Source organism: Myiozetetes cayanensis, unplaced genomic scaffold (genome assembly GCF_022539395.1).
Source record: "Myiozetetes cayanensis isolate MyiCay16 unplaced genomic scaffold, myiCay2020 scf17, whole genome shotgun sequence".
NCBI classification, from domain to species: domain Eukaryota; kingdom Metazoa; phylum Chordata; class Aves; order Passeriformes; family Tyrannidae; genus Myiozetetes; species Myiozetetes cayanensis.
Genome location: NW_026087378.1, coordinates 15,492,397 through 15,520,009, shown reverse-complemented (window position 1 = coordinate 15,520,009; position 27,613 = coordinate 15,492,397). Strand labels below are relative to the sequence as shown.

General features: G+C 38.1%; 1 protein-coding gene across 3 annotated transcripts in view; it reads right to left on the bottom strand.

Annotated features, from left to right (window-relative positions):
* The window catches only part of GABRA1 (gamma-aminobutyric acid type A receptor subunit alpha1), a 39,087-nt gene extending 13,798 nt beyond the window's left edge, over nucleotides 1-25,289 (bottom strand). Inside the window, exons 1-6 of one of the 3 annotated variants that reach the window (XM_050312568.1) lie at nucleotides 24,917-25,289; nucleotides 21,342-21,429; nucleotides 17,584-17,696; nucleotides 8,596-8,663; nucleotides 3,067-3,287; nucleotides 1,402-1,484 (exon numbers count right to left, since the gene is read on the bottom strand). In XM_050312568.1, coding sequence (XP_050168525.1) covers nucleotides 1,402-1,484; nucleotides 3,067-3,287; nucleotides 8,596-8,663; nucleotides 17,584-17,696; nucleotides 21,342-21,415 — 559 coding nt within the window. In that variant the 5' untranslated portion in view covers nucleotides 21,416-21,429; nucleotides 24,917-25,289. Of the gene's footprint in view, nucleotides 1-1,401; nucleotides 1,485-3,066; nucleotides 3,288-8,595; nucleotides 8,664-17,583; nucleotides 17,697-21,341; nucleotides 21,430-23,293; nucleotides 23,313-23,716; nucleotides 23,997-24,916 lie in introns of those variants that run through there. The other 2 variants (XM_050312567.1, XM_050312569.1) reach the window with 2 other exon arrangements.
* Nucleotides 25,290-27,613: the final 2,324 nt, after the last annotated feature.

The following is a 27,613-nucleotide window of genomic DNA, read 5'->3' as shown; positions in this document are numbered from 1 at the left end:
GTTTTATGCACGACTAGCCATGTCTCCCCTCCCTCCCCACTTTAATGTGCACAACACAAGAAATTCAAGCCTGAGACACCCCCTGCAGCTCTTTGCCCTGTGATTAGGTGGAATAAGGCTTCCCCTCCTCTCGTGGTTCACAGGAGGTTTGGAAAGATTTACTGAAAGTGCTGTAAGACAACTTAACATTCAAGGAGTAAACTCTTCTTGTCAGTTATACTCCAAGGTTGTATGAGCTTTTTGTTCCGCAAATCTTATCTAGGAGGCTATCAGCTCTTTAAAGACAAAACATCAGTCCTATCTCATGGTAAACACAGAGCTATTCAGCCCAAAGTAAATGATCACCCTGTCGGGTACCACGTGAAGAATGAATTGGGTGTTCTGTTTGTTGACTTTAAAATTGATCAAACCACTAAGTACCCATTGTCTGTGAAAGGACCCATTTCTGCTAGAAAAAAGTAGCCATTGAGGAAGCAATTTGTACACTATTACATCTTCCATACATTTTAACTTCCTTGTTTGTGCTGAACCAAGTAAAGTGAATCAGCTCTTCACTTTTGGTTTCTGTTTTTCGGTTGGTTTTGTTGAGTTTTGTTTTGGTTTTGTTGGTTTTGTGGGGGGTTTTTTGTTTTGTTTGTTTTGGTTTGGTTTGGTTTGGTTTGGTTTGGTTTGGTTTGGTTTTGTGGGGTTTTTTTGTTTTGTTTTTGGTGGGTTTTTTGTTTTTTGGGTTTTTTTTACTTAAAAAATTGAAGGGTGGAACTATATTTAATTTTCAAAAATATTATGTTTCATTACGTGTCAGTAAAAACTTAGTAAAAGCTTTGTCTCTTGTTACAGTGATTTCAACTGCACTACATTTTGTCCAGTATGTTCTCTGACCTAGGATTACATATGCTGCGAGTGCAGGACTACTGGGAAATTTCTGAGATTTTTCACTTCCAGCAATGTTGCATGAGTTTATTATGAGTATCTAATAATTCTATGAAGAATTTTTTTCTAAACATACCACGACTGTGGCATTGGAACTCTTTTCACCTAAACCAATTCAGTTATCCATGGTGTGTTTTACTTTTCTCTAACACTGATTTTGGGTCTTAGCAAAATAAAGCAACTATGAGATTAACAACATTTTCCATGTGACAAACTACTTTTCTAGATATTTAGAGCACTGTCATTTTCTTCTTTTGTGTGAATGGCCAGACATGACATTGTATGATATGTAAGACACATAAATTATATTAAATAAAATATCATTATAATAAATATAAATATATATGTGTAAGAATAGAAATACAATCCTGACAAACGTGAAAAATACACAAGATTAAAACCTTGAGTTTTTCTCAGTTGCAAAATACAGTGGCCTAAAAAGGGAGAAACCTCAATTTAAAATAAACTTACAGCTTCCGAATTTCAAGGGGCAAGCATGTGCATCCATAGGAAAGTCTTCTAAATGCATTGGACATTCTGCTCTCACAGTCAATCTATAATGGATTAATGAGCAAAAGGACACATTTATTCTGGTTTCACAGAAATGGCAAATAGACTTCTATTAAGACACGGAGAAAAAGTATAGCATAATGTCTGTTATGTGATTAATTAGTGGTTAGAAGGGGGCCCGAAATGTGCAGACACACTGGGGGGACTGGCTCTGCCCCTCTGCCCTGCTTCACACATCAGAGACACGCTCAGGCTTCTCACTTGTGAGGATTAAAGTCTATTAGCAACGGAAGTTGCTTCCTTGCTGCCATCCTTGAATTGGCCCACTCTGGATACTCAGCCATTTGCTGAAATCATTTCATTGCTATTGGCTTGAGTGCAAACATGTTTCTTAATAAAAGAGATTAAATAAACTAGAAACAGTAACATACCATACATCAGCAAGGAGTGAACAGCAATACTTGAATACTAGGCAGAAGATTGCGTTAAGGCACTTGCAAAGGGGAGGAAATACAAATGGTTATGGTCAAAGAAAGAGACATATGTGAACAATGTGCTCCTAAGATAGTGGTCCTGTGGATTAAATCCCTAACAGCCAAGCATTTAGAAAGACAAGGAAAATTGATCTAGGCTTGTGTAGACTTGTACCAGCCAAGCAGATTCTACTTTAGCCTAGGCATTCATGAACGATGTTGTACAATAAATGAACATTCAAAAAGCCTGGAGACTGTTTTCTCCAAATGCTTGTACTGACTTTAAAAACATCTTCAAAATAGTTAAAAGAAAACTGAGTGTTCACCTATGTACTAAGCTGTCCATCTTAAGTTAAAGTCAGCAGAATCCCTTTAGACCTTGTTTGATTCCATGGGAGACACAAAGAAGGGATGTGCAGCTCTGTAGAGACAATATACCTTTTTTTTTCATCTTTAATTTGTAGTCTTTTAATCCAGAATGTTTCCATGACTGTGTATCATCATTATTTCAAAAGGATTTATTTAACTCATCTGACAACTGGGTAGCTAAAGTTCAGTTATTCATGAAGGGAGTGATGTATTTCCAGTAAGAGTCATTCCAGCAAAAAAATAATGTTTTCTCCTAACTTTACAAATGCTTTAATCAATTGTTTTTCTTGGTATGAATGGAATAAGAAATGTCTATTTTTAGACTGTCTTGCTTTGTATTCCCAAGCACAAGAAATATTAAGAATGAGCAATTAATTCTTTGTGCATCTGCTAGTTCTTAGAATCTGCTTCCTATAGGATCAAAATATTAAAGACCCTTGAACACAATCTCGGAGTACAGATTATAGTAAACTTTCAGGCTTTCTTATACTTTCTGATGGAGTCCTTGAAGGCAACACTAAATTAAGGTCCTCTGCAAACGGATGGATTCCTAATACTACAAGAACCTTCTTAAAGTCAAGCATTAGAACACATCCAGGGACTGTACACAGGAGGAGATGAAAAAATAAACACTGTAAATGGCTCAGTTTGTTCATCATTCCAAAATAATTACTAAACAGGACTCAAATTCTGTTCAAAAAGGAACTTGTTTTCTGTATGGAAAATATGCTTTCACAAGTTAAATTGCCAAACTAAATGAAAGATGTAACATTTTAGGGCTCACCTCATCGTGTATAGCAATGTCCCATCCTCTGTAATTCGTAATAGTTTATTTGGCATCGTCATGTTATGAGCCACTGACTTCTTTCCATTGTGGAAAAAGGTATCAGGTGTCCAAATTTTGCTGGCCATTAAATTATTTAACCGAAGAACAGTCATAGGTCCTTTGAATTTTAACCTCTCATCTTTCCAACTTTGGCGGAAAAATACATCTATAGTGTATTCCTACATCAATTCGGAAAAAAGGAAAACAGATGATGCCACATGTTGCAATATGGGAACTTGAAAAGTATGTTCTTACCTTCCCTAGAAGCAAGATGACAATTAATGGCATTTGTAATTATCAGAACATTTATTCCCTATATTACTTACAATGTAACAGAAGCTGGTTATTAAACAGTTACAATATCATTACTGTGTTCAACAGAATAAATGTTAAGAAGAATAGTATTTCAAAAGTTACACAAACGTTTGAGATATAATGGAGTGAAAACAAAATAATTCACTCGTACTTGTTCTTAACCTTCCATAAAACTGTAATTGGAGCGGCAGATGGGTGGTCAGTATGTGTGGCGTAGTAAGGATGTATCATGAACTAAAACAAGCCCAGTGAGACAGGGTCTTACCTCAGCCTTTTGTTCTAACTGTCTCATTAGCATAAACATGTAATCAACCTGCAAAAAGTTCACAGTTCACTAAAATTGTGTGGTCTGATTGATGAGATGTGAAATGGTTAGTTGGGCTAAATCGCTGGACTACAGAGAGCGAGCACAAGCTGAGGACAGCTTCGGGTCAAGACTTGCAGCTTGATTACGCGAGGACTAGGCCAGTGGGGAAGAGAAGCAGTGACTGACTCTGTACATGGGGAGAATCAAAATAACCAACACTCACCATGAAATGAAAGAAAAATTTGTTACAAAGCAACAGGAACAAAGTCAAGAGGGAGAGGGTGAAATTAAGAAAGAGATGTTGGAATATTAAGTATAGATGTATGTTGGGTGAAAATATGAAAAACTTCTTGGATGCAGTGCAGTCTAGGATTCCATTCTGACATGGAAGTTCAGTATGGGATTATCCTGCCCCTTCCATCCTTCATGGCCATAATATTGTGATAAACATGAAAAGTAGTCAGCCAAACATGGCTCTCAATTACCCTGAATGAAGATCGTTTGGCTGAAAAGCAGAACCTTTGCTAAGATCTCCTGTCAATTAGATGGCAAATCCTGAAACAGAGAAAACTCCTGTGTATGAGGGCACACAGAGCTTAATTTTCTTAAATTCTTAAATTTTCTTAAATTCCCTTAAATTTCTACTTTTTTTTTTTTAACAAAAAGCAGCATTCCATACAATGTTAAGTACTTGTGCAACTATTTGCAGGAAAGAATGGTGATTCTTACTAATAATGTGCTTTTCCTTCTTTTAGGGCATGAAATGCCTGAATAAATTTCTTGTTGACATGGAAATGTTGTAGTTCCATGGGGTGTTCTTACTTTGGCTTGTTTGGTTAGGTGGGGATTTTTAAAATTTTATTTTACTTTATTTTATTTACATACCAGACCTGTGAATCCTTTTGGTGCATATTTATTTCCATTTTATTAATCATATGCTTAGTGAACTGCTGAAGCCTGAATTTGTTCAGCTTCACTGACAGCAGTTGTGCACTTACAAACCATTTCTTGCTTCAGAATTTTGCTTGGTCGTGGCCTTAGGTTGAATTGTGAGCAAAATATTGTCCCAGGTATGCAACGGAGTAGGAGAGTAGGAGTTGTAAAAGACAGTATCTGTCATTAAAATATTGAATTTCCTCCATATTTTACTAGCACCAAAGAAAAAAATCCTCCTACACGCATGGGAAAGGTAAAAGACATGCCCAGAAGGCGACATCAGCCAATCCCTTTTCTCTTTCAGGTGCAAAGAAGGAGGTGAATGGGAGGTGGTACAGGCTGAGAAAAGGGAGTCTGGTTCTTTACCTTATATGAACACAAGGATCTTATGATGGAAAAGAACAAGGAGTCTGAGATATTTGGTAAGGGACATTACAGCATAAGATAAAATTCAATTAAAATGTAGCTGACAGGTCATGCCTGGAACAGATTGAATCTTTCACTGTCCCAGACCATTTAACCATATAGGGTGAATTTGTTTTGGCTGAGATATCTCAGTTCTTCAGCTTTCACTACCCACTTTAGCATGGACACTTCTGAAATGAATCCTGACAGAGAGCTGATCTTTAACATAGAGTCATCAGATACTCTGCTAAGGGCTTTCTTCTACAGGAGAGGGGCATACAGGGCAAGGGAACAGAAGGATTTTCTCTAAACCATGTATGATAGCAGTGGCCTATGTGCAAACATATGAGTGATGTGAAATTCGAATGAATTCTTCATAGTGGGAACTCTTCATTCCATAGTGTAAAGGTAAAAAAAAAAGGAGATTCCTGTCTGCACTTGCCATAAATTATACAGTATTGAATATTTATAACACTTTGACTTAAATGTTCTCTAATTTATTCATCTATTATCTCTTCCTGGAGGTTGTTTATTCAGAGGGTAGACCACTCTGTGGTCTACATGAGGTGCTGTACAGGAAGGTAGTCAGATAGGTAATCATTCCTGAAAAGTTTACAGTACAGAAAAATGGGAATTAAGGTTTACTATAAAAAAAAAAAATAAAAAAAATAAAAAAATTCTGTCTTTATGAAAAAAGTTAATTTTAAAATGCTTCTTATTCCAAATAATATATGTCAGAAATTTCACGAAAATGGTAGTTGTGTGAGAATAGCCAGATATCCGTTGATTAGTTCAATCCACTGAGCATGCCTGAAATCCTGCATTCTTCCAAAAAAAGATGATTTTGTTTTTAAAAGTGTTCTTCTCCTGTGGAACTTTATTCACAAGAACAAGCCAAGACATTCTCTTTATAGAATAACAGGTTATGTCTATGCTGCTCTTAAAAGAGTGTATTGAGAGTGGGTAGAAACACCATGTACTCCCTGATATATCAAGCGACTGTCTGCGCAACTGCCTTTGGATTCCTGCAAACAGATGGCCTGGGTGTGCTCACTGTGGCTGTGGTTTCATAACATGTCGTGTCAGCTGGAATAGCTCATTGCCAGTCCCAGCCAGCAGTCCTGGGCTCACACATTGGCCCCTCAGTGCCAAAACAGCTGCTTGGGTAGACTCCCAGTGACCAAATTGCCCAGAACGGGCTGCACTCACTGTGAACCTGCTCACCTGAGCAAATCTGGAGGACCCTTCAAGTGACAGTATCTACAACCAACTGTAGTGGGCACAGAGGACTTTGCACCAAATGTATGTTGAAATTAATATAAACTTTATATTCTGGAAAACTCTTCATTTTATCTTTCTCTGTCTCTGATTTCACACTTAGCTCCTTAAGCATAAGATTTAACATGAGTAGGCTGCACACACGTTACTTTTTATGGGAGGTGAGTAGGAGTTTTACACTAAATACTTTTCTGTGAATTCTTTAGTTCTCGAAACATACGAACACCTGCCTCTGTGTTTCTTGGTCACACATTTTATTAAGAGACTGATGAATTCTTTCCGCTGTTTAACTGACTGACAAACAGGAGCCAATGTTATATGGGTCTTCAATTATTTTTGAGATTTTTTTTGTAGGTAGCGATCCCTTATGCTACAATAACTGATGTACTGAATTATAGCTGAAGTCAATAATTCGTTTTTGAAATGTACTTATTCTTATTTCTGGAAGATGATTTTCAGCTTCTGCATTTTACTCTTTTTTAAAACCCAAATCCCATATAAATACCAGTTTGTCCTAGGAATGTTAATCGGCTTTACCTTCTACTTAATAATCAAATCACCTGAAAGTACGAAGTAGATGCTGATGTAAAAAGATCAAATAGTCCCAAGTAATTCAGCAGGCCTATCAGTTACTCTAAATCTATGTCTACAAGTAGGAAATCATCTGTGTTTATTTGTTTGTTAGATTGCCATTCATTAGTAGAATTTTCTAGTAAATCTGATTCAACAAAGGAAACATAACTTAACCAGCTGGTTTATGCAAAACAACTCTCATAAATACAAAGAATACATTCCCCTGCATATATCCATCACTTTTTTTGTTCATATAAACCGTGAATATCAATGGTTTCTACCAATCTCTAATCAAAGGAATTCCTTCTCTTTTAATGCATAATTTAGAGTAATAAGTATATTTTGTAATTTTACAAGATTATCACAGGACAAAAAAGCAGAACTCACTGATTGAACTTTTTAAATTGTTTTTATATATGTGCTGAGGGGGCAGAGCACCATCTCCCTGTATTACCCTTCTGTTGTAGGTCTAAGCAGAATGACTGGTCAAGAACTGTGCTGCCCAAGCTATTCTTTCTCATTTAAATATCATGACATCAGTTGCAATTCTAAATTTGACTGTAGTTTTATAAATGCTGTTTTCCAAGCAATCAAGGAAATACTGTCTTTTCATAAAGTTCACTTAAAAAAACTATCTTTTAAAAGTCACTGTCTCTGTTGTTCCATTCCTTAACATTGTTTTGAGTAGTTAGAAACTTGTAATAACCTGGTGTTTAAGGTGTTTAAAGTCCATAGTTTTAGTTCAAATCAAACAAATGATAATTTTGTAGTAAGAAATGGAACTTGTTTCCTTTCCTGTAATAATTTTTGGTCTCTGTTTTTCTTTTAATTTTTCTATAGGTGAATGTATTTAGCTAAATGTAGCCAGCTACAAGGCCGAACTGTTTTCATTTCTTCACTTAAATTAATGAGAATGCTTCCAACTTTCATCCTCATACGAGATTCCAGCAGTAACTGGTGGCTGCAGACCATGTTTTCCCTGTCAATAGCAACCTACTTGTGCAGAACTCATTTACATGCAAAATTTTAAGTACCTTATCCGTATTTCAACACAACTATTAATATCTTTTAAGACCAGGGCTCACAACATTTTCATTCAGTTTTCTGAACTTCTCCATCCCTTGCAGTTATCTAGCAATTTGATTTTAATATTCATTCCATAAAGAAGTGACACTAATTCTCTCATTAATCTTCTCTTCTCTTTCAGCAGCCAAGATCTAGGAAAGTCACTTCCCATTGATCAGTAGCTTTTAATATAAAAATACAGGTTAGACTGTACAGATGTCACACTGTAGGCATAAGTGTTAATTGGTTTTAAGGTGATGATCTTTCTTAGCAAATTGGATCAGTGGTGATCAGCAAGGACCTGAGCAATCAGTCTCAGAAGAACATGAATCCAAACCCTAATGCATTTCATAATATATTATTTAGCAAATAGAAAGTCTGTTAAAACACGTTATTGAAGTTACCAAGGCTGCTAATTTCAGGGCACTTAAATGCAGTCCCAGCCAGCAGGAATGGTGGCACACAAAAACTGACAGCATTTTCAGATCAAGGCCTTTAAGAAAACCCAGCCTTAAAAGGGGTAAATAAGTTATTGCATAGATCTTTCATCCTCCAAATTAAAAAGACAAGAGAAAATAAGTGCTGTAGAAATATAGGCCACTGCTTACCATATCATGGTCTGAAACAGGCCCAAAACTGGTGACGAAGATGTCAGTCTTCACTTCGGTTACACGCTCTGATGAAGCAGGAAATTAGGACAGTGAGTGTCTATCAACAGCCTTCATTAGATCTAACCACTACCAATTCTCACAATAGATAGAGAAAATGTTGTCTTTGATTAGCCATTCTAAAAATGGTCTACAATATGGTCCTGATAATTTACTGCTTCTAGATATAATTTCACAGTCAATATTGTTAGGTACAATTTTTTTATTACAGTGTTTCCACAGGACTTTTTGAGAAACAGCTTGTGACACCACAGTACCAAAGCCCCGGTTCCATTGTTGTGGACATTTTTTCACTCTTTGACTGATAAATCTTCTTGTCTGATAATATAAACAGTGCTGAATATTGTACACAGTACTCCAAAGTCTCATGGGATACTCACTGGTTTCTGGGCAAGCTAAAGCAAGGTCTCTAATAATTAACCTGGAGCTTATGAGTTATGTATTTTGTATTGAGACACAGGAACATAGAAGAAAAAAAGAGAATACATTATGGTGTACAAAAACATAAAGATATTTATTGGTATGAGTTAGAAATGGCTACATTAGCCTTTACTGCAATAAAAAAATAGGAGCTAAAACTTTTCCAAGGAAACATCAGATAAAATTCTCTACTGAAATCATCTGTGTAAACATTTTCGGGAAATGAGCCCTCTACTCATAAATTTGCTCTATAGGCCTCAATGAGAGATTAGTATAAATAATAGTTCAGAAATCTATAAAGTACTTAATACAGGTTATATGTATACACTATATCATAAAGCTGGACTTCTCTGTCATCTTCAGGTTGTAAATTTGCTCCACGGCACAATGTCCTTGACCAATTCAGAGGAAACCAGGGTTTTAGTGGTCACAAATGCTGAGTCTGAGATACCTAAAATGGTACTGATCTTCAGAAAGAGCCAAACATGCCTTGTGCAGATGGACCTGTAAAAGCCACTTTGAGAAACACCCAGGCTCAACCTCTCCCTTCCTCACACAGGATCAGGCACTTCATATTGGTGTGTCCTAGGGCACACATAACAAAGCTTTAACCAGGGTGGCATAGATCAAAATCACCCTGTTGATTTAAATACAGCTACGGGGAGTGACTCTGCCTGGAGGCAGGAATCCAAACCCTTCGGAGTGAGCTAATCCCATCTGCTTCTGTGGGCACAGGGGTGGAGGTCTGGAGACATTTACCATGAGGCTGTACAAGCCAGCGTGGGGATTTGGGTAGAAATTTCCAATGTGGAAGGAGGGATACAATTTCTGAAATAACTCTCACTTTTTTGAGACAGTAAAATACTCAATTTGATTCTACTGTCAGTCTAGGAATGCAGCAAATTACGTGTATTCAGTTAATAAGTTAATGTAAAATTAGGTGGTATCAAAAGTAATCTCCAGGACTCATTAAAAAAGTTAAAGGATGAAATTTCCAATGTATATTTCCATAATCACAGAAAGTAAAATGCTATGATATGACTGAATTGCCTAATAATTTTTTCATTCTTTAGCTCTGTGACCAAGACATGTACAAAGTACAGTGATCACAGGCAAAAGCACTGGATAGGTGAAATCTCCTCCTTGGGTGTCCAGTTAAATAATGTGTGACCTTATTATTGTTTACAAGTTTTTCAACTGACTTAAAGAAATTTCAGTATTTTGTTGACATCTAATTGGCTCTGGACTTAAAGAAATTCATGGTGAGAATTTAACCTTCTATAACTGAAAGAAGCATACGGTTGGTCTGAAATTACTTGGTTTGGAAGGAATGTGTTTAAGAGTCCCAGCTCTGAGCAAGACTCTGTTCAATATAATTCAGCTCTCTGGTTTCCCTTGCACAGACACAAAACACACTCTTTGAATCAGCAGCACATCATGTTGTGGTATCCTGAGTTCTGGCTTTGGAAGAAGAGTGGTCTTAGTAGCTGATGTTGAGGCTTAAGGAGATCACTTGAAGACATAAAATGGAAATTGTCACTAAGGAGGAAGATTTCCAAGGGAGTGGAAAAATAAGTAATGCTTTTTTGTTTCTATATAACATTGAAAATAATTTGACATGTAAATAATAAGTAGTAATAGAAAATTTGGATTATGAACTCAAACAAGATTGTGTTATCTTCACACTGATTTCACTTTTGCAGTGCACCTAATCCCAGGTCTGTTCAAATGCAGATAAAATCAGTATACACACCATCAGTTTTTTTTTCTTTGACCGGTACCTCATTTTCAAGAGCGATGAAAAAGGGTGTATGAACACACAGAGAAAGACTGGCCCCTCCAAAGCCATATGGAAGTTTTGAAATCTTTGTTTACTGTTTTACTAATTTGATGATTCAACTGTGCTTTGTTAAGAGCTTCAGAAGTTGTGAGTCACTTCTGCACAGGACATGTGTTTACTCATACAATTGAGATACATATTTAGAATCATGGTTACCCATGATCAATTTGCAGCTTGATTACCATGGGAAAGCTTAAATTGTGTTTCAAATGCTCAGAATGCTGAGCTATATTCAAAAGTCTAAGTCACTGAACAAAACAAGCTCAGACCAGGAGCTGATTGGACTGCTGAAGATAAATCCATCAGTTCTAAAGGCATATTAACCATGTCTCTTGACTGTGACATCTGCTTCCTGAATGAGGACTAAGTACTGTAAGGATATCTCTAGAACATGTAACAATTCCAGTAAAAAAACCCTAGGAAATTATTGATGACTTACTGGTTTTACTGTACAGCAACCATAGGGTCCAAGCAGTTACTGATCAGCAAAATTGCAACTGAGTACCCCACCCAGACACTCTGGAATAGCCTCAGGCAACTGATCCACACACAGCCATGAAAGCATCAGTCAGCATCAACTCCTGTAATTTCACTGTTTATAAATACTGTGTTTTGCTAATGATGCCAAACAAACATCAACTGTCAAAATTGGTAACAAGAAATATTTTGATTTAAACTCCCAGGGATCTCATTATTGCTAGAATGGTGATCTGATTACAAATTGAGAACAAAATAAGAAATACAGATTTACTTAAACAGCAGGATTTATCTGCTATTTATCATAAGAGACTATACATTGATGGTTTTCCTTTATGACCCGCTAGTATTTGAGCACAAGGTTTATTTGAATTGCATGTCTTGGTGGTTTACATTAGTTCCACCTTTTTGGTAATGCACTTGTTCCTCCTGCACGTCTTGTGTAAGTGTACGCTATAATTATCTGTACAGAGGAGATTTTTCTGTAGTTTTGATTGAAAGGAATTCAGATACCTGGATAGTGTATGCTGTTATTGCTCAAGAAAGTCATGTAGACTAATCATCCCAGCTGCATCCTGTGAAGTATTTTTATCAAAGAACCTCAACAAATACACTCATAAGAATTTTCTGCTGCTGCTTTTGTAGAGTAGGGACCAAAAGGGAGAGGGGTGAGCTGTGCTGTGACTGCCCAGCTGTAGAGTCTGTGCTGCTGGAAAGGGAGCTGTACAGTGTCATGGCAGCTCTCCACACACCAATTAACAGCTCAAAGCTGCTCATATCCTCCCTACCTCCCTACTGTTGTATTAAATCAATTTTCCTGGAGTTTTCTAAGGTTTTTTTACAATTGTCTTTACATCAATGTGGTGCCTAAGAGTGAAAAAAAAGAGACCCAAATCAGCCCTTTCAGTTTTTACAGAGTTAAGTGTAGCATCTAGTCCTTCTTTACTCACAGAATGATGTAGAGGGTTGAGGTATAGGACTGTCTTTTCATTCAGAGTAGAATCATTTAGGTTTAACTTCTTTATTACACATTCAGACCAAAACCTTATTTTCCCGAGACTGTATGTAACCTCAGACACGTTAAAATCCAATTTCCATTGGGATCTCAATAACTAAGAGGTAAGTTTATTGTGTATATAGATAATGTTCTCATAAAACTGACTTTTAAAAAATAATTAACATAATACTGTAAGGTTTACTTTCCCATCCCTTCCAGTCTGTGGAAGTGATGAATTGCCTGAGATTGACCGACGTTCCACTTAAGGACAGTCACAGTCAATTTTGGTAAACATCACACAGGAGAGATCAACAAATATGTTCTACTGATAGAATAAAATAAGTATAATTCTGTTCACTACTGAAGTAATGTTTATAATCTACTTGAATTGATCTATTGTTGGGCATTTGACCCAACAAAAGTATTTTAATTCAGGAAGATTCTGGTCTGTCAAATCAAACTCACTGTTGTTCTCCTTAGTTCTGTATTAACCTTTCTACTACAAAATCCCTCTCAAAGGCATAAACCACATTTACAATTACTCTAATTTAAAAAGTCAGAGACCATGTGATATGCTGTAGTTTTAAGGAGGAGAGGTATGCCATGCAAAGGTGCTAGTCTTAGAAGATCTGTAGCTGCACCTGATTTTGTGTTGATGAATCTCATCATCAAATACAACCTGCCCTATGCAAATCTTCCCTCTCTCCACCATGGCACTTCAAATCTGCCGTGGTGGCATCCCAGGGACCATCCCTTTGTCCCAAATGAAGACAACCCAGAACTAAAGGGAATAGGATATCCATTTATCTGAGGAACTTGTTTTCCCCACCATTTTTCACTGTTTTTCAATTCTTTTAACTCCCACTGTAGACACAGTGTATTATTGGTAGAGGCCACCAAACCCCGAGGTGAATTTTCCTCCTTATTTTGCTCCCTCCTGGCACTATTTGATCCTTTATTTCTTCAGGACTGTGTATTTGAATAGAGATCAGCATCTTTTTTATCTAGCCTATTTTTGATCACTCTAGTTCTAGGGTCCAGATAGTTCCCACAGAAAATCATGCTGTTACCCCAGTGACTTCACTGTTTATTTTTTCCCTTAATGTCTAACATGATTTCCTCTTTATCAGCATCAGTATGTTGCTCTCTGCTCTTCCTCCTTCTTGCTTTTTGTAAATGCTTATCCTCTCATAGAGTTAATAGATGTCCTCTAGTATGATTCACAACATTTTTGCATTTATTTTGAAAGTTCTATTTTCCATGCCTAAGTAACTAAATGTAACTATTTGTCCATGTTTATGCATGAGTACAACAGATGCTATTTCCTAGCAATGTCTGACTAAGTGACTATGCCCACATATGAAGGTGGCAAACAACTAAATAGCATAATTTATATCAATAATTATTGATAAAAGGTGCAAATGTGCCAGTGCACCTTGGTGCTGCGTTCTTCTTTTAAAAAAAGAATCAGATTAATTTTAGCACCATCGCCATTTTTTGAGTAACAAGTATATTCAAGAACTATGATTTTTCCCCATGGGTCACCAAATCCATTTTTTAATATTCTGGTTAATGAGAAATAATTTTTTCTTTGTTTAATGGCAAAATGCTCCAAGCTGCTCATTTAATTTCAGATAGGGCCTTATTGGGTTATCTGATGAATAATAATTTTTATTCTCATACTCTTTACAGAGTATGTGTGATTTTTAGTTTTCCTTTTGAAGTAATACCTCAAAAGAAGATTTAAAAAAAGGAAAGGGAGGAGTTAATTTTGATCTAGTACTGATTACATAGATGCTGAAAGAGTGACCCAAAATTCAGCACCTCTTAATTTTTTATTATCTTAATACTCTACCTTTTAGCCTGCCTTTTCCATGAATTTATAGTACAGCTCCTGCAATGAGTCTTTGTAATGAGATCTCTCCAGAAGGTTGTTCTTGGCTTTAAGATAGTGCCTCATCTACCTCACCAGAGTATTTCTACCAAGCAATGAAACTGTTCACCATGCTAACAGGAAGTTTGCAAACTTGGGATAGAGAAACATCATGATGTTTATTTCAAAAAAAAGGAAATTACTCCTCTGAGTAGAGTCAAGATCAAGATCAAACCCCTTTCACAATTCATTACAATTTTTCAGTAAAAAAGATACCTTTTAGTCACTGAAGTCTTTATGCATACACGTAATTACAAGGAAGGAGAAACAAACTCAGTGAAAAAACTCTGTCATCTACCTTTTATTCCATAGGTGAGAAAGAGAGAAACTGATTCTCTTTTGTTTCTTTGTTCATGCCCACAATTATGTTTCTGTAGGTGTATAGATTTGAAACACTGCACTACAGAGAGAGAGGTCATACAGGGATAACCAGAGTTTTCTGCAATGTACCCTTTTCTGAAGGAGAAAGTAACTGTACCACACATAGTTTTACCTCATCTACTGTTTCTCAGAAGGCGTAGAAAGAGCAGAAAAAACAGTTTTAGAAAACTGGAAGAGTGCTACAGTGCACTCAATGATACACTGATTTGCACTGTGCCTAACAGCATAAAATTTATCAACATAACATATATGTATGAGGGTCTCTAGTCTCTTATATCCTCCAATAGGTACATCATAGCTAGTATGGAATTAACAAGTTTTTGACCTAATTCTATATATCTAAAAATGGTATTATACTGGTAAATTTCTTTACTTTCTCTTCAGAGAAGATTAAAAATCATGTTCTGATCAAAATACTCAATAAGAAGCCATCTGATACTGGAAAGAAAAATGAAACTACTGCTTTTCCATATACATTTTAAAATTTCCAGCAACAGGTCACGCTATAATCAAAGGCTCATTGAAATTCCAAGTCCAAGCCCCATGCTATATTTGACACATTGATTTAGATTTTTCATTGCATATTTGTATTTGTGAAATGTTTCAGAATACATTTCCCCATTATACCAAGTGTCTAAATCAACTTTCAAAACTAAGTCATCTTGAGGTGCGTTGCTCATATTTACATTTAGATACCTCAGCAAAAAGAGTTTGAAGACGCAAATTTCCAAATTCCTGAGTAAACCCTTTGTTATAAATTAGTATCAGGACTGAAAATATCTGCCTAGATGTTTGTCCCTAGTTTTTGAAATCTTTAATTTGTATCTTTTGAATAAGATATTATTCAACAGTCAAAAGACTAAATCTGCTTCTAATTTACCACCCACAATTTCATCAGATGTGGAATTTTTTTAAAAGCCATGGTTCTCTGAGTTCTAATGTCCAGAGCTGACAAACAACAGATAAATTTGCTGAACTGACATTGGGGAACTCTAGTGCACTGTGCAACAGGAAAATTGTGATATTTGAGGTTCTTGGTTACAGGTAGGAACAGACAACACAATTCAAAAAAGGAGAAATGCAAAGACTATTTAAACTTCTCTAACCCTTAGTTAGAGAAACTACTCTCCTTCCTTTGCTTCATCTTCTCTTCCTTCCCTCCACCCCGTATTTCCCATCCTTCACTCAGTTTTGCTTTTTACAGACAGTCATGCAAATGGGTATTTAACTTTGTGAAGATACTCATTTCCTTCTATAAAAACAGTTACTTTAAATGGCGTTTTTGTCAGGAGTCAGTTTTAACTGGACCAGATGATCTTTCCTGACTGCACCTTTTAAGTCTGGTTTCAGAAACATATGTATAAACACACAGACATCAGAGTTGATGCTGATGTGCTTCCTTTTCTAATTTGCAATCCATATAGTGAGAGAAAATCCTATCCCTGCATCTCCCTTTGTTTGCTCTTCAGGCATCTCTTTAACAAATCATAATAGCTACAAAACTCATATAAGAAATAATAATACGCTCAGATTTTTCTTGTAGACATATACCAGACTCTACACACTTTACAGAGTTTCACTTATTTATTGCTTCTCTGCTTTGTTTATTTACTGTGATAGAGTAGCTGACTGAGCTGTACAGTTCCCTTAATCAAAGACTAAGGAGCATTTATCTCTACACTAGACCAAGGGTTTACAAACAAACAGGCAAAAGTACTGGTAGATAAAAGTAAAAAGTTACCCTTATTTTGTTTCGTATTACCTGAAAATGCACGCAAAGATTTACAGACAAACACGTTATTAAATGTGTTAATTAATACTTTATAAACAGAATTTTATCGTTAGCCATTCCTCAAAGTCAGTAAAGTCAAATTGTTGAAGAGCCCAGCTCACTATTCAAGAACTGTTACAAGATGGTGCCTCAAACCAAAGAATAAGCTTACACTTAATTAATTACCTTCCATTTCACCCACAGGAGATGGTATAAGAATTCTTAATGTAAAACCTTGTTATTATATTGCAGTTCCTCTGAAAGTGATTATAGGAAAACAGTTTGAACTACAGTTTTTGGGATGGGTTGCTCTGTTTTGTTTCACCTGAAGAGTCCAAAAGGGAAAAAAAAAAAAAAAAAAAGACATCTGAAATAGATAAATCCAGCTTTCCATGGGAAGAAGACATTTGTGCTTGTATGTTTAGAACCTCTGTGTTTATGCGCAGTAAGCTTTTAAGACCCAGTTTTGGGATCATGTCACAGTAGAACAAATCAAAGAGTGAACACAGGGATGCTGACAAAGACTAGGCTTTGTAACATCGATTTTATAAGGATGTAATTGCTATGTGGTTTTACGTGTTTTTATGGATTCAGCATCAAGAGCAGAAGAAGAAAGACATTTTTATCAAGCTGTGAAGAAAAAATGTTACAGAAACAAATCCCAATCAGAAAAACACTCTAACAAACTTCTCTGATACTTTTATGATTAAGGTAGGCTGATGTTTGCATTTTTAAACCCAAATCTTCTTATGAAGATAGTCATAGATAGATGTGCTGTTTACACCTGATTCATAAAGTTGTCGCTTGTGAGGTCACAAGTCATATTTTATTATCTTTTTATTCTTCATAGATTTAAATTTTTAATACCCATTCAGAGGTCTTCTTGAATTGTGAGCCATATTCTTCTCCTTTTGGGTATAAGTGTGAGAATACCAAGTATGTGAAAGACATAGGGAAGGCATTGCTTTTGTGAAAAAGATTAATTTAGATACCAGCATTATTTTATGTGTCTATATAAACAGAATTAAAACAAGTATATAATGGAAAAATAACATTGTTTTAACTGATTTTTATCTACATGTAACCTTGAAAAGCATAACACAACACACCTCCCAGTCCTGGTCTCAGGCGGTTGTCATACCCATCCAGCAGCCGATCCAGGATTCTGGTGAACACTGTGGTGTTGTCTTTAAGTTCATCTTGTGATGAGGTTTGTCCGTAACTGAAATACAGAACAGTCAATACTGGCAAACACTAATCCACCAACAACCTTACAAAACAGTAATTCCAAAATCCATTTAATCTTGCTTACACTGGTTTGTGGTCACATAACCTCTTCCATATAACAAGATTGTAGTGCTTTATAGGGTTCTTTCATGTTTACATTTTGTTCTTAAATCGCACTTTTTTTAAATCATAGAAAATCAGCAGCCCTCTATAAATGGTGAGCAGATAAAATGTCAGTTCCCTCATGTTTACATCATTACTCATTAATGTTTATAATGTGTTAATTATATATGTTATAATGTATGTGTGTTCCTCATGAAAAGGCTTTTTTGACAGCAAAAAATAGTGTGTTTAATTCAGTATAGTTATAAAGGGTTTGCATGCAAAGAAACATATAGTAATTTAGAACACTGACATTAGGTACTGAAAATAAATGCTGAAAAAACACAGAGATATCTTCTTCTTGAATATAGAAGTAGTTTGAGTGAGTGTGCTTTTTCATAGATTGAGATATTATTTTGCTTTATTTTATTTCTCATTTTCCTTTAGCAGTTAGATGTGGAGGAGTGTTTCCATCTTTTGCTTAAAAATGCATAATAAAACCATCTGTTGATATGAAAATCTCTCATTACCTCTAAAGCTTCTCTTGCAGATCTCTAATGTGTATCCCTAACTCAGACACAAGTCCTGACATTTTACTTGAAGAGGGATGTAATTAAAGCTCTTTGAACTCAACTACAAAAATCTTACTTCCATCAGTACAAATCAGAATGAAATCCTTGGCCTGTCTGCTGTGGATGACATCAGAATCAACCCTCTTCTTATATCTGAAACCTTTATCTAATACCCTGTCACAGATGACTCCCTTAATCATAGATTACACTTGTCTTAAGGCCTAACCCAGTACCATTTTCTCATTCATTGCTGGTAACACTTCCACTACAAACATGCGTTGTCATCGTGACTAAAAGCAAAAGCACTGCTTTTCCAAACATTGTTTTGTTGCTCCTGAACTGGAGGAACAGTGCAATGACAAAGCCTTTCACCAGGACCAGGTCTGGTGATAAAAGGGATCCCTCCTTTGGGCTGTTATCCCTTTGGCAGCACGAGGGCTCAGGGTTCTGCCAGTCTTTCCTGCTCTAACCAGCCCAGCCTGTCTTGGGAGGAACAAATGGTTAATGAAATGATGTGCTTCTACTAAAATACCTATGAAATTATTTTCTGTAAGCTGCATCAGTCAGGCATCCGTTGTGTATCCCACACATACATTCCACTTGTATCAAATACAGAGAGAAGGAGGAAGGATACCCTGAATATAGACACTCCAGAAATGCTTCCAAGTTTATTTTGCAGTGCATGTTTGAATATGTAATACTAAAAATTTAAATTAGTTTCAGGACTGACATCCATGGAAGTTTTACTAATTTTTGGTTTATTTCCATAGGATGTGACTTTGTAAAGAACAATGTTCAGGGTTTTTTAATGCATATAAATTCCCTATTTCGAATGAAAAAATCACGGTTTTAAAAAAATGCTATGAATTTCCTCTAGTCATGTCATAGAATTCCACTTCACAACAAAATACGTTGATTTATGTTTACTGTTCATACCTACAGTTGAATTCTAAGTCACAGACACAATTGGTTTTTTATGCTTCCTATTATTATCGAATAACAAATTCTCCTGCTGTCTCCAGTGAGCATTATCTTTCAAAGGATCTTTCCTCATACAGCTTCTGGAGCATTGCATCACAGGACCTTTCACTGGATTAAATTCACGTTGACACTCACTGTCACAAAACAAGCTCCTGTACATACATATCTCAAGGATAGCAGAAGGTCATCAGGATAAGGTGGGAAAAGGATCTAAAACCACTTCAGAAATGGCAGTGGTAAAGAAATGAGTGTGTTTGTGAGGTGGTGTCAGGAGGATGGCCTGGTGGCAGCACAGTGGGACAGACTCCCTGCTCCCATGCTGGGATCACATTTGTCATTTGTCCTTACCTGTTCTTCCCACCATTTTAGCAAAGGTAATAAGCACTGTTAGGTCTGGGTTTAACTGACATATGGTCACAACAGGAAGATTCTGAACATTTGTGCACATATGGAGTAGACTGTAACTCCAGAGGGATTGTGATTTTTCGTTCAAAACACACATATTAAAATCGTTCTGATGCTGGGGGGGAGGTTATTGTAAGAGTGACATGGGAAGACTGTCTTCCTGTATCACAGATACTTAATGTCATTCATCAATTGATTTTTATCATAAAGCATTAACAGCACCCCAGAAAGAAAGGCAAGGGAACTTATTATGACAAAATGGCTTTATAACCAGATATATTTCATGTAAGATGTGTAGATTTTGAGGAAAGAGTGACTGCATGCAATTGTATTTTCACATGAAACCCCAGTATAATAAAACACTGTGCACTGACTCCATCTACAGGTCATTCCAATGCTGACACCGAATTTTTAAACACTGGGCCAATGCGTTTTAATTCTCACATTAAGAATGCACATGCATCCATTACAGTATAATAAATATATGTACAGAGATGCATGTACACATATCTATAGAATAAACATGTTTTCACAAAATTCTCCAGCTAGATCAGATGAAGTGCTTTGTGAATACCTCAAATCTTGCCTTAGTGTATTATAAAAATAAAGTTATTGCTTCTGAAACATCAGATTTATTCAATATAAGCAACTCTTACATGACTTACCCACTTTCATGGTTTATTTTTTTTAGAGGAAATGTTTGTGCAGATGAACCTTTGCCCACTCCACTCTGTTTGAAATCTTCAAGGTAGTCAGGATCACCATTGACAATACAAAAATTCGACTGCTTTTTGTTCATAATAGACAGGACATGAATATTTTTAAAATACAGAAATACATCTGAGAGTCTTCTTAAACACCTTCATTGAATTTTGAATTGCAGAGAGTACTTCAAGCATACTGTAAGCTGCTTTAGAGTCTTCAGTTAACCTAGTAATTGTTTGATGAGGTGTTGTATGATTACAAATTGTTCTTAATACTAATGCTATTCATAGATTATCATTTCAACAGATATTCCACAAACATTAAGTGCAGCATGGTCTTTCCAACATAACTGTCACGGGCTTTGAGCTTTCAAATTCTTCTCCATCCAAGTAGTCTTCCTTCAGCAGGAAGCTCTACTTCAGATTTTCAATGCAGTTACTAAGTTAGGACACACTCCTGACCAACAAAGAAGTTAAGTTTTGCCTCTGCTTGCAGTGACAACAAAGTTACTAAATGTGCTAAATGAGATTTAAAACGCCCTTAATTATACTTTTTCCCCTCTAAAGAAACTTGTATTTCTGAGTAGCAATTATGTAAGAGTAGAAAAGGTTGCACAGGTGTTTAAGAGGTAGTTTAGTTTCAATTTGTTTCAGAAAGCTTTTGCTTTATTTTCTTCACCATATTGAAAAAAAATTCAGGCAAATGAATTGTAGTTTTCTTTTAGACTTCCCCTAGTTAGATTTATCTGGGATTTGAGCAGAGATTAAGTTCCCCCAATACACTAAGTGGTAGTGCAGCCATGAGTTTGTCTTACACTGCTATATTAAATTAAAGGTTCCTAAAATATGTTGGTGCACTAAAAAATATCTCCCCACCTTCTTTCAGTCAGTGTATTCAGAAGGAGGCTCCAGGCCCAGAGACAGTCACAAAGCACCAGGAATCTCTTCATGGTGGACTCTGAAACTAGAAGGAAAATAACCGTCAACATCCCCTACATTAAAGCAGGTATTAACAGAACAAAAAAAGTCTGATTTTGAAAACTTCTGCAGAATAATTTGACGTAAGGCAACGACCTCACAAAAGTATAGCTCATGTAATTCAGAATAAGGGCGTACGGCCTTGTCTGTTCTCCTGTTTATCTTTTAGACCCAGAGGTTTAGGGTAGGATTTATTTTGCAGTAAGGGTGTATTCTTTTTGCATTATTCTTGAGCTTTAACAAAAACAATTACGAGTTAAAGCTGCTGCTCCCAAACTCTGTGGCAATTCTTACTCAGTTTCCTCCTGTGTTGAAAATGTGACAAGATGCTTCCATAACATTTCCAGATAACCAAGTGGAATTGTTTTTTGTTTCACCTAACCAGCCTGAGCCCTTTCAAACCTCTTGGAAAGTGTCAGTGTGTGGTAGTGTGACTGAGGAGAGCGATGCTTTCCTCACAGCCACAGCTTTGCTTTGATGTGATGGAAGCAACTTTCTTCTACAGATACAATTCTCCTCTTCCCTGAAATACCAGCACCAGAAAAGGACTAAAATGATCAGATTCTAACTCTGTGATCTGTTGCTACATAGACACACTAATAATTTTGTTGGGCTAAAGGGCATAATTCATAATGAAACCATGTGTTGATAATCTACACACCATCTCCTAAATCTCTACCAGTCTCTGAATGCTGCTAGGAAATGTTTTTGCATTTAGCAGCCTTCTCCTTTCCAAATGTCTCCCGTTCTCTCTCCAGACTTCAGCGAGTTACTCTCAGTTTACCTTTCAGTAAAAAGTAATGCAACTTAGAAAATTTCTTTTGCTTTCTAATAAACCATAAAATAAAAAGTTAGCTGGTATTTGTAGAATCGGTGTTCCAGATTCAACTGATTCCCCACAAGATGTTGCAATTCCCTGTACATATCAATATAATGTGTGCTGGAATCCAGTTGATTTTTAGGATTCATTACATTAAATAAGGGCAGGCAAGTACAAAGCCTGTATTTTCCCCCAGTAGTGAATTGGAGGGTTTTTTATGTGTCTGAGGAAATGAAGCACTGTACACAGAGATGTTTTTGTACCTTTAAATAAAGCTACCCCAGTTCACTGCACACTCTGAGGGACAATTTAAGTCCATAAAATACCGTTACAAAGTGGTATGTAAGCAATGAGATATAATTAATGCGTTTATAGCCAAATGATGGGCAGATAAGCACCGAATAGGGCTGAGCTAATCTAACTGGATAGGAAGGAGCTGGATATGGCAGGAAAGCTTGGATAAAGATCTTCGGGGACGAGACTGCACCTTAACTTGCCCTGTAATCAACCCCCTTACAAAGGGAAAGGCGACATCTGTGGCTTCAAAAATCGCCTTCTCCCGGTCCTGCCAACTTCTGCCTTTGCAAAAGGCTCCTCGGGATGAAGAACGGAAAGTGAATTATTCTGAACAATCTTGATCTGTTGAGCTCCATGGTCTCCCCCCCTCCTCCCAACACCACCCCCAATAAACCCATGCAGGCACTATCAATTCCGGAGAAGGAAAGTTTCTTGCATCTGGAAAACCCAAATGTTAACAACGACTTTGAGGAGCGTTAAAGCCCAGCAGCTTCCCTGCCCCCCGGCCTCCCCCAGCCCGCACCACCTGAGAGACCAGCGCTGGTTCTCCCATTCAAAATGGGAGCAAGAGCCACGCTGCTGGGAGCGTTTCAGCAGCGCCCACTGGAAAGAAGAAGGAAAAAAAAAAAAAAAAAAAAAAAAAAGGAAGAAGAAGAAAAATAGGAAAAAAAAGGGGGGGATTAAAACAAAAACGGCGCTAAAAAGGGGGCATTTTGATGCATTTTTGACTCACGGTGAGAGATTTGCCTCCATCTGAGTAGCAAATCGAGACTTGTTTTCCTCTCAGCATTTCAACTTTGCATCCCCCTGCCCGGAGCAGCTACCCCTCCCACCGCGCCCGCGGGAGGGAAAAACCCAAACCCCAAAACCTTCTGCGAGGGACCGGCGGAAATCAGTCCGCGCTAAAAAAAATAAATAAATAAGATGAATGACAATGCCCATCGATCGCTGCGGATTTTCGAGCTGGAGGGAGAGGGAAAAAAATCCCCCCGACCCGGTGGTACCTGCGGAGAGGGGAGAGGAGCCGCCTGCGCGCCTGGCCGCGGTGCCCGCACTGGGAGCGGCCGGAGCGGTGCGGGTGCGTGTCCCTGTGTCCGTGTGTCCGTGTGTGCGCCCGCGTGCGTGGCCGTGGGGGCAAGCCCCCCGCCGCCCTTACCGGAGCCCTGGGGCGCGGGTCCCTGTGCCGCTGCCCGGCGCTGCCCTGCCGTGCCCGCCCGCCGGCGCGGAGGATGCGCGGCTCCGGCTCCGCCGCTCACTCCGCCTCGGCCATCGCCACCGCTGCTCCGCTCCTCCGGGCTGAGCACCCAAATTTCTCTGCCCAGTATTCCGACCGCCGCTATACAACAAAAGCTTTCTCTTTACCAAGACAGTAGTAATACGTCCCAGGGTAAACCGGATGTGAAATAGGCTGTGACTTCATGCCAGAGAGATTTTATTTTAGAAAGGAAGGTGGTACCAAGCTCTCATCTAGAGACCAATCCGCCCATTTTTTATATGCAGCACAATTTAACTTCCAGTGCTCTCGCCCTAATCCCTTTCTCTCTGGCTGCAGACTCAAATCCTTGTACAATCTGCAGCATTATTGTTACTGCGGGGGGAGGCTGCACGGCCGGCGGAGGCTGCGCTGAGCATCCTTAGACACTTGCAGTTTACAAAACAGTCTATTTGAAGGGTCGTACATTAAAAATACAACTAATCTGCGTTAGCGTTCGACCTTTGATCGAATATTTAGTCGCGGCATAACTATGAATGAACGCTGGCCAGGAGTGTAGAGGATGCAGCATTACGCGCTGGTGCCTGTAGACTGTATGTACCCACAGGGACCTGGCGGCAGCCCTTGACCATTGGCAGTCGGGGAAAGAGGTGCTGTGCAACTCTAAATAAACGCAGATAACACGCATTTTGGGCAAGACGCGCAGAAGGTCAGCCGCTGGACGCGGTGACTCTTCCGTACTTCCACACGCCTGTGGCCGGCAGGTGCCCCCTTTGCCCCGGGGCTCAGGCGAGGGCTGTCTTTGCTCGGGGGCTGCTCCCTCCACACCTCCCGCTGTCCCCGGGGAGCCGGGACCGGGACAGCCCAGCCCGGCCGGAGCCCGCCCGGTCCCGCAGCGCTGGGGGCGCTCCGGCCGCCCCCCCGGACCCGCTGGGGGCCCGGCCCGGTCCCCCTGTGCCCGCCGAGGGCTCAATTCTGCCTCACGGGACCGGCGCTGGGACCCCCGGCCAGCGTCCTGGTCCCCTCGGGGTGAACGGACCGCGAGCCCGGCGGTGCCGGCGCTTCTGCGGGAAACAGGGATAAAGTTGGACGCATCAGGTCCGGGGAGGTGTCGGTGTGCGGAGGGCACCGGGCAGCGCTCACCTGCCCACCACAGGTTATCGTGCCTTCAGCTGAGGCATCGTCACCAGCTTCGAGCCTTCTGCAGAGATGTCAGACGCTGCGAACTGCACGAACTGCACGGTCAGCTGTCCTAGCTTTGCTTCGTGGAAAGAGAAAATGAAGTCCTTCGTCAACAGAATCTGTTCCTCATAACGCACTACCAGCATCCTCAGGATGAAAAAACGTCCCCATATCACATGCACCTACTGGATTTCAAATACTGTCTACTTTCCCTCTTCTCTTCTCAATACCATCACCGATTCAGTTTCTGTTCCTTCCTATTATGCTGCTCCAAGATAACCTGAATTGGTATCTTATGTTACAGTTAAGCTATCTGTTACAAGATTTATCCAGATTTTTAAATGAAATGTTGCACATTCTGCACATCCTCATGAAATGCGTGATCTGTTTGTCTCTGTAACAGCATAGGAAGGATTTGATTTGACCCAAGAAACCAATGACATTCATAGCTAAGACTGGCAATAACTTCCAAGGTGGCAGTCATTTTGGATAAGTGCCTGACATAACAGTCTAAACACTGCAACGATTTCCCTAAGCACAAGGAAAATAGAAATTTTGTTTATCAAATTCCCCTAGTGCACCAAGTTCAGCCATACATGATTAGCATTGAATAGCCACAGGTTATTTTAAAGACTTGCAATGGACTTTTTGCTGAGTTTCCTGACATTTCCAATGTAGCTCATCTTATTTTGGTTCAAGGTTGTTAGGAGTGCATAGAAAAGTAGGGAACAGAAAAACCTTCCCAAGGAAATTATAAGTACTGTCTTTTCAAACCACTAGTGCATAGACGCGCTCTTAGTGGCTAGAGTGCATATTTTCCAAATATACAAAGTTTTCACCTTCATTTGCTCTTAGCTAACACAATTTACTATGTTACACTGAGGCATGAGAGAGTTTTGCTTAAGTAACAAGTAAACTGAGGTCCTCAGCTGAGTACACAAAACCAGCACAATGGACTTTTGCTAAGTACATGGATATTTTGTGGCTGTAAAACCACTGAGATTTCTTTTCCCCGCCACTAAGGCATTAAATATATTATCTCCAATGACCCTAGACTAATTTTTCCATGTATGTTTGCAAAAATAAATAAATGTTAACATAGCTTCCATATTTCATTTTCCACTTTATTTCTCATGAACAAAGAATTTTCAAGTACATTTGCTGTATGTATGTGTCTGTGCTTTGTAGCTGGACAGACAGATGGATTGAAAAGTGGATAATTGAATGGCCAGAGGTTTGGGTACCTCTGTGCACTAAAATCCAAGGAAGTGGAAATAGTTTCAGTGCCCATGAGACACAGCCTTGCATCCTATAGTTTTTTTTACTAATCTTAATTAGTATATTAAAAATGGCAACTGATTTTAGTTTAGTAAAGCATTAAGGGTTACACAGGGTAGTCTTTGCCTCCATGGGCACAATTGCTGCATGACAAAGGATGATATGTTTTTCTGAGTTCTCACTGGGTGAAAATATTAACCTAAAATTGGAAGTTGCTCATTCTCTCTCTAATTCTCATCTGCTCAGAAAGTAGGACAAAACTATTTTTCATCCATGGCTGAGATTCCTGTCCATCAGTGCTCACACATAACCCAGATTTTCCCTTTTTCTTTCAAAGGCTGTTATCACAGTTATCATGTCATTCCATAGTAAATGCTAAAAATGTTTGGATGTAATCAAACAAATAGGCTGTTTTGTGATGGTTTATGGTATCAAAATAACTGCTTTTAAAGAAAAAAAACCCTAAAAGAAAGTAGAATTTGTTTTTACCAGTAGAAATGCTCTTTTGAATCACAAATGCTAAGTGTCTTTCAATTCTTACTTTTTCCCTTTCCCCTCCAAGTTCCACTGACCTAATCCATACATGACTGAGGGTAATGCATTTATCAAATAAGTCCATCTGTGGATTGCAGGCACCTATCTTAAGGAGATATGTCTGAAAACCTCAAGCTGTATATAGGAATGTGTATAGTCCCAGTGAGTCTTAGGTTCAAATGATTTCATTCTCAAACAAATTGTTCAAACGGGAAAGGAAAGATGCATTTGAACATATGTCTGCAGGTAACTCAGTCTTAGGGGATGTGCATCTCCGCACAGTTTTGCAGTCATGTTTCAGAAAGGAAGATGTCAAGCAGACTCATGTTTTTTCAAGCCAGCTTTAGGACTCCGTAAAGCTTTCTAAAAGAGGCTGTTTCACTCATGTTACATGGGAATGTATAGCTAAATCCTTTAAAAACAATACTATTAAATCTAAACAGTCAGCCAAAATGAACTTGGCACAGTTCCTCTGTGCAATGCTTTGAACCTTGATGTTAGTGCAAGTGATTAGTAGCAACAAAGTTAAACCAATTGAATCCTAATTTGGTAAAATATATTTATTAGGTGATGGATTAAAATTGACATAGAGAAGTATTTTTAAAGTACTTAGAACTACTTTGCTTCTGAATTTCTAGTAAGCACTATTTGAAGTCTGGCCTATTCCTTTGGTGCCTGCATCCTCTGTGTACGTGTGTGTGTGTGTGTGTGTGTGTGTAGTAGTTAAATAGGTCACCAAGAAAGAATATTTTTTGCAGTGTTGTGGTTTTTATCATGTTTTTCTTTGTGGGTAGAAAATATACATATGTTTTATTTGACTTTAGGAGCATATATAAGACAACTGAA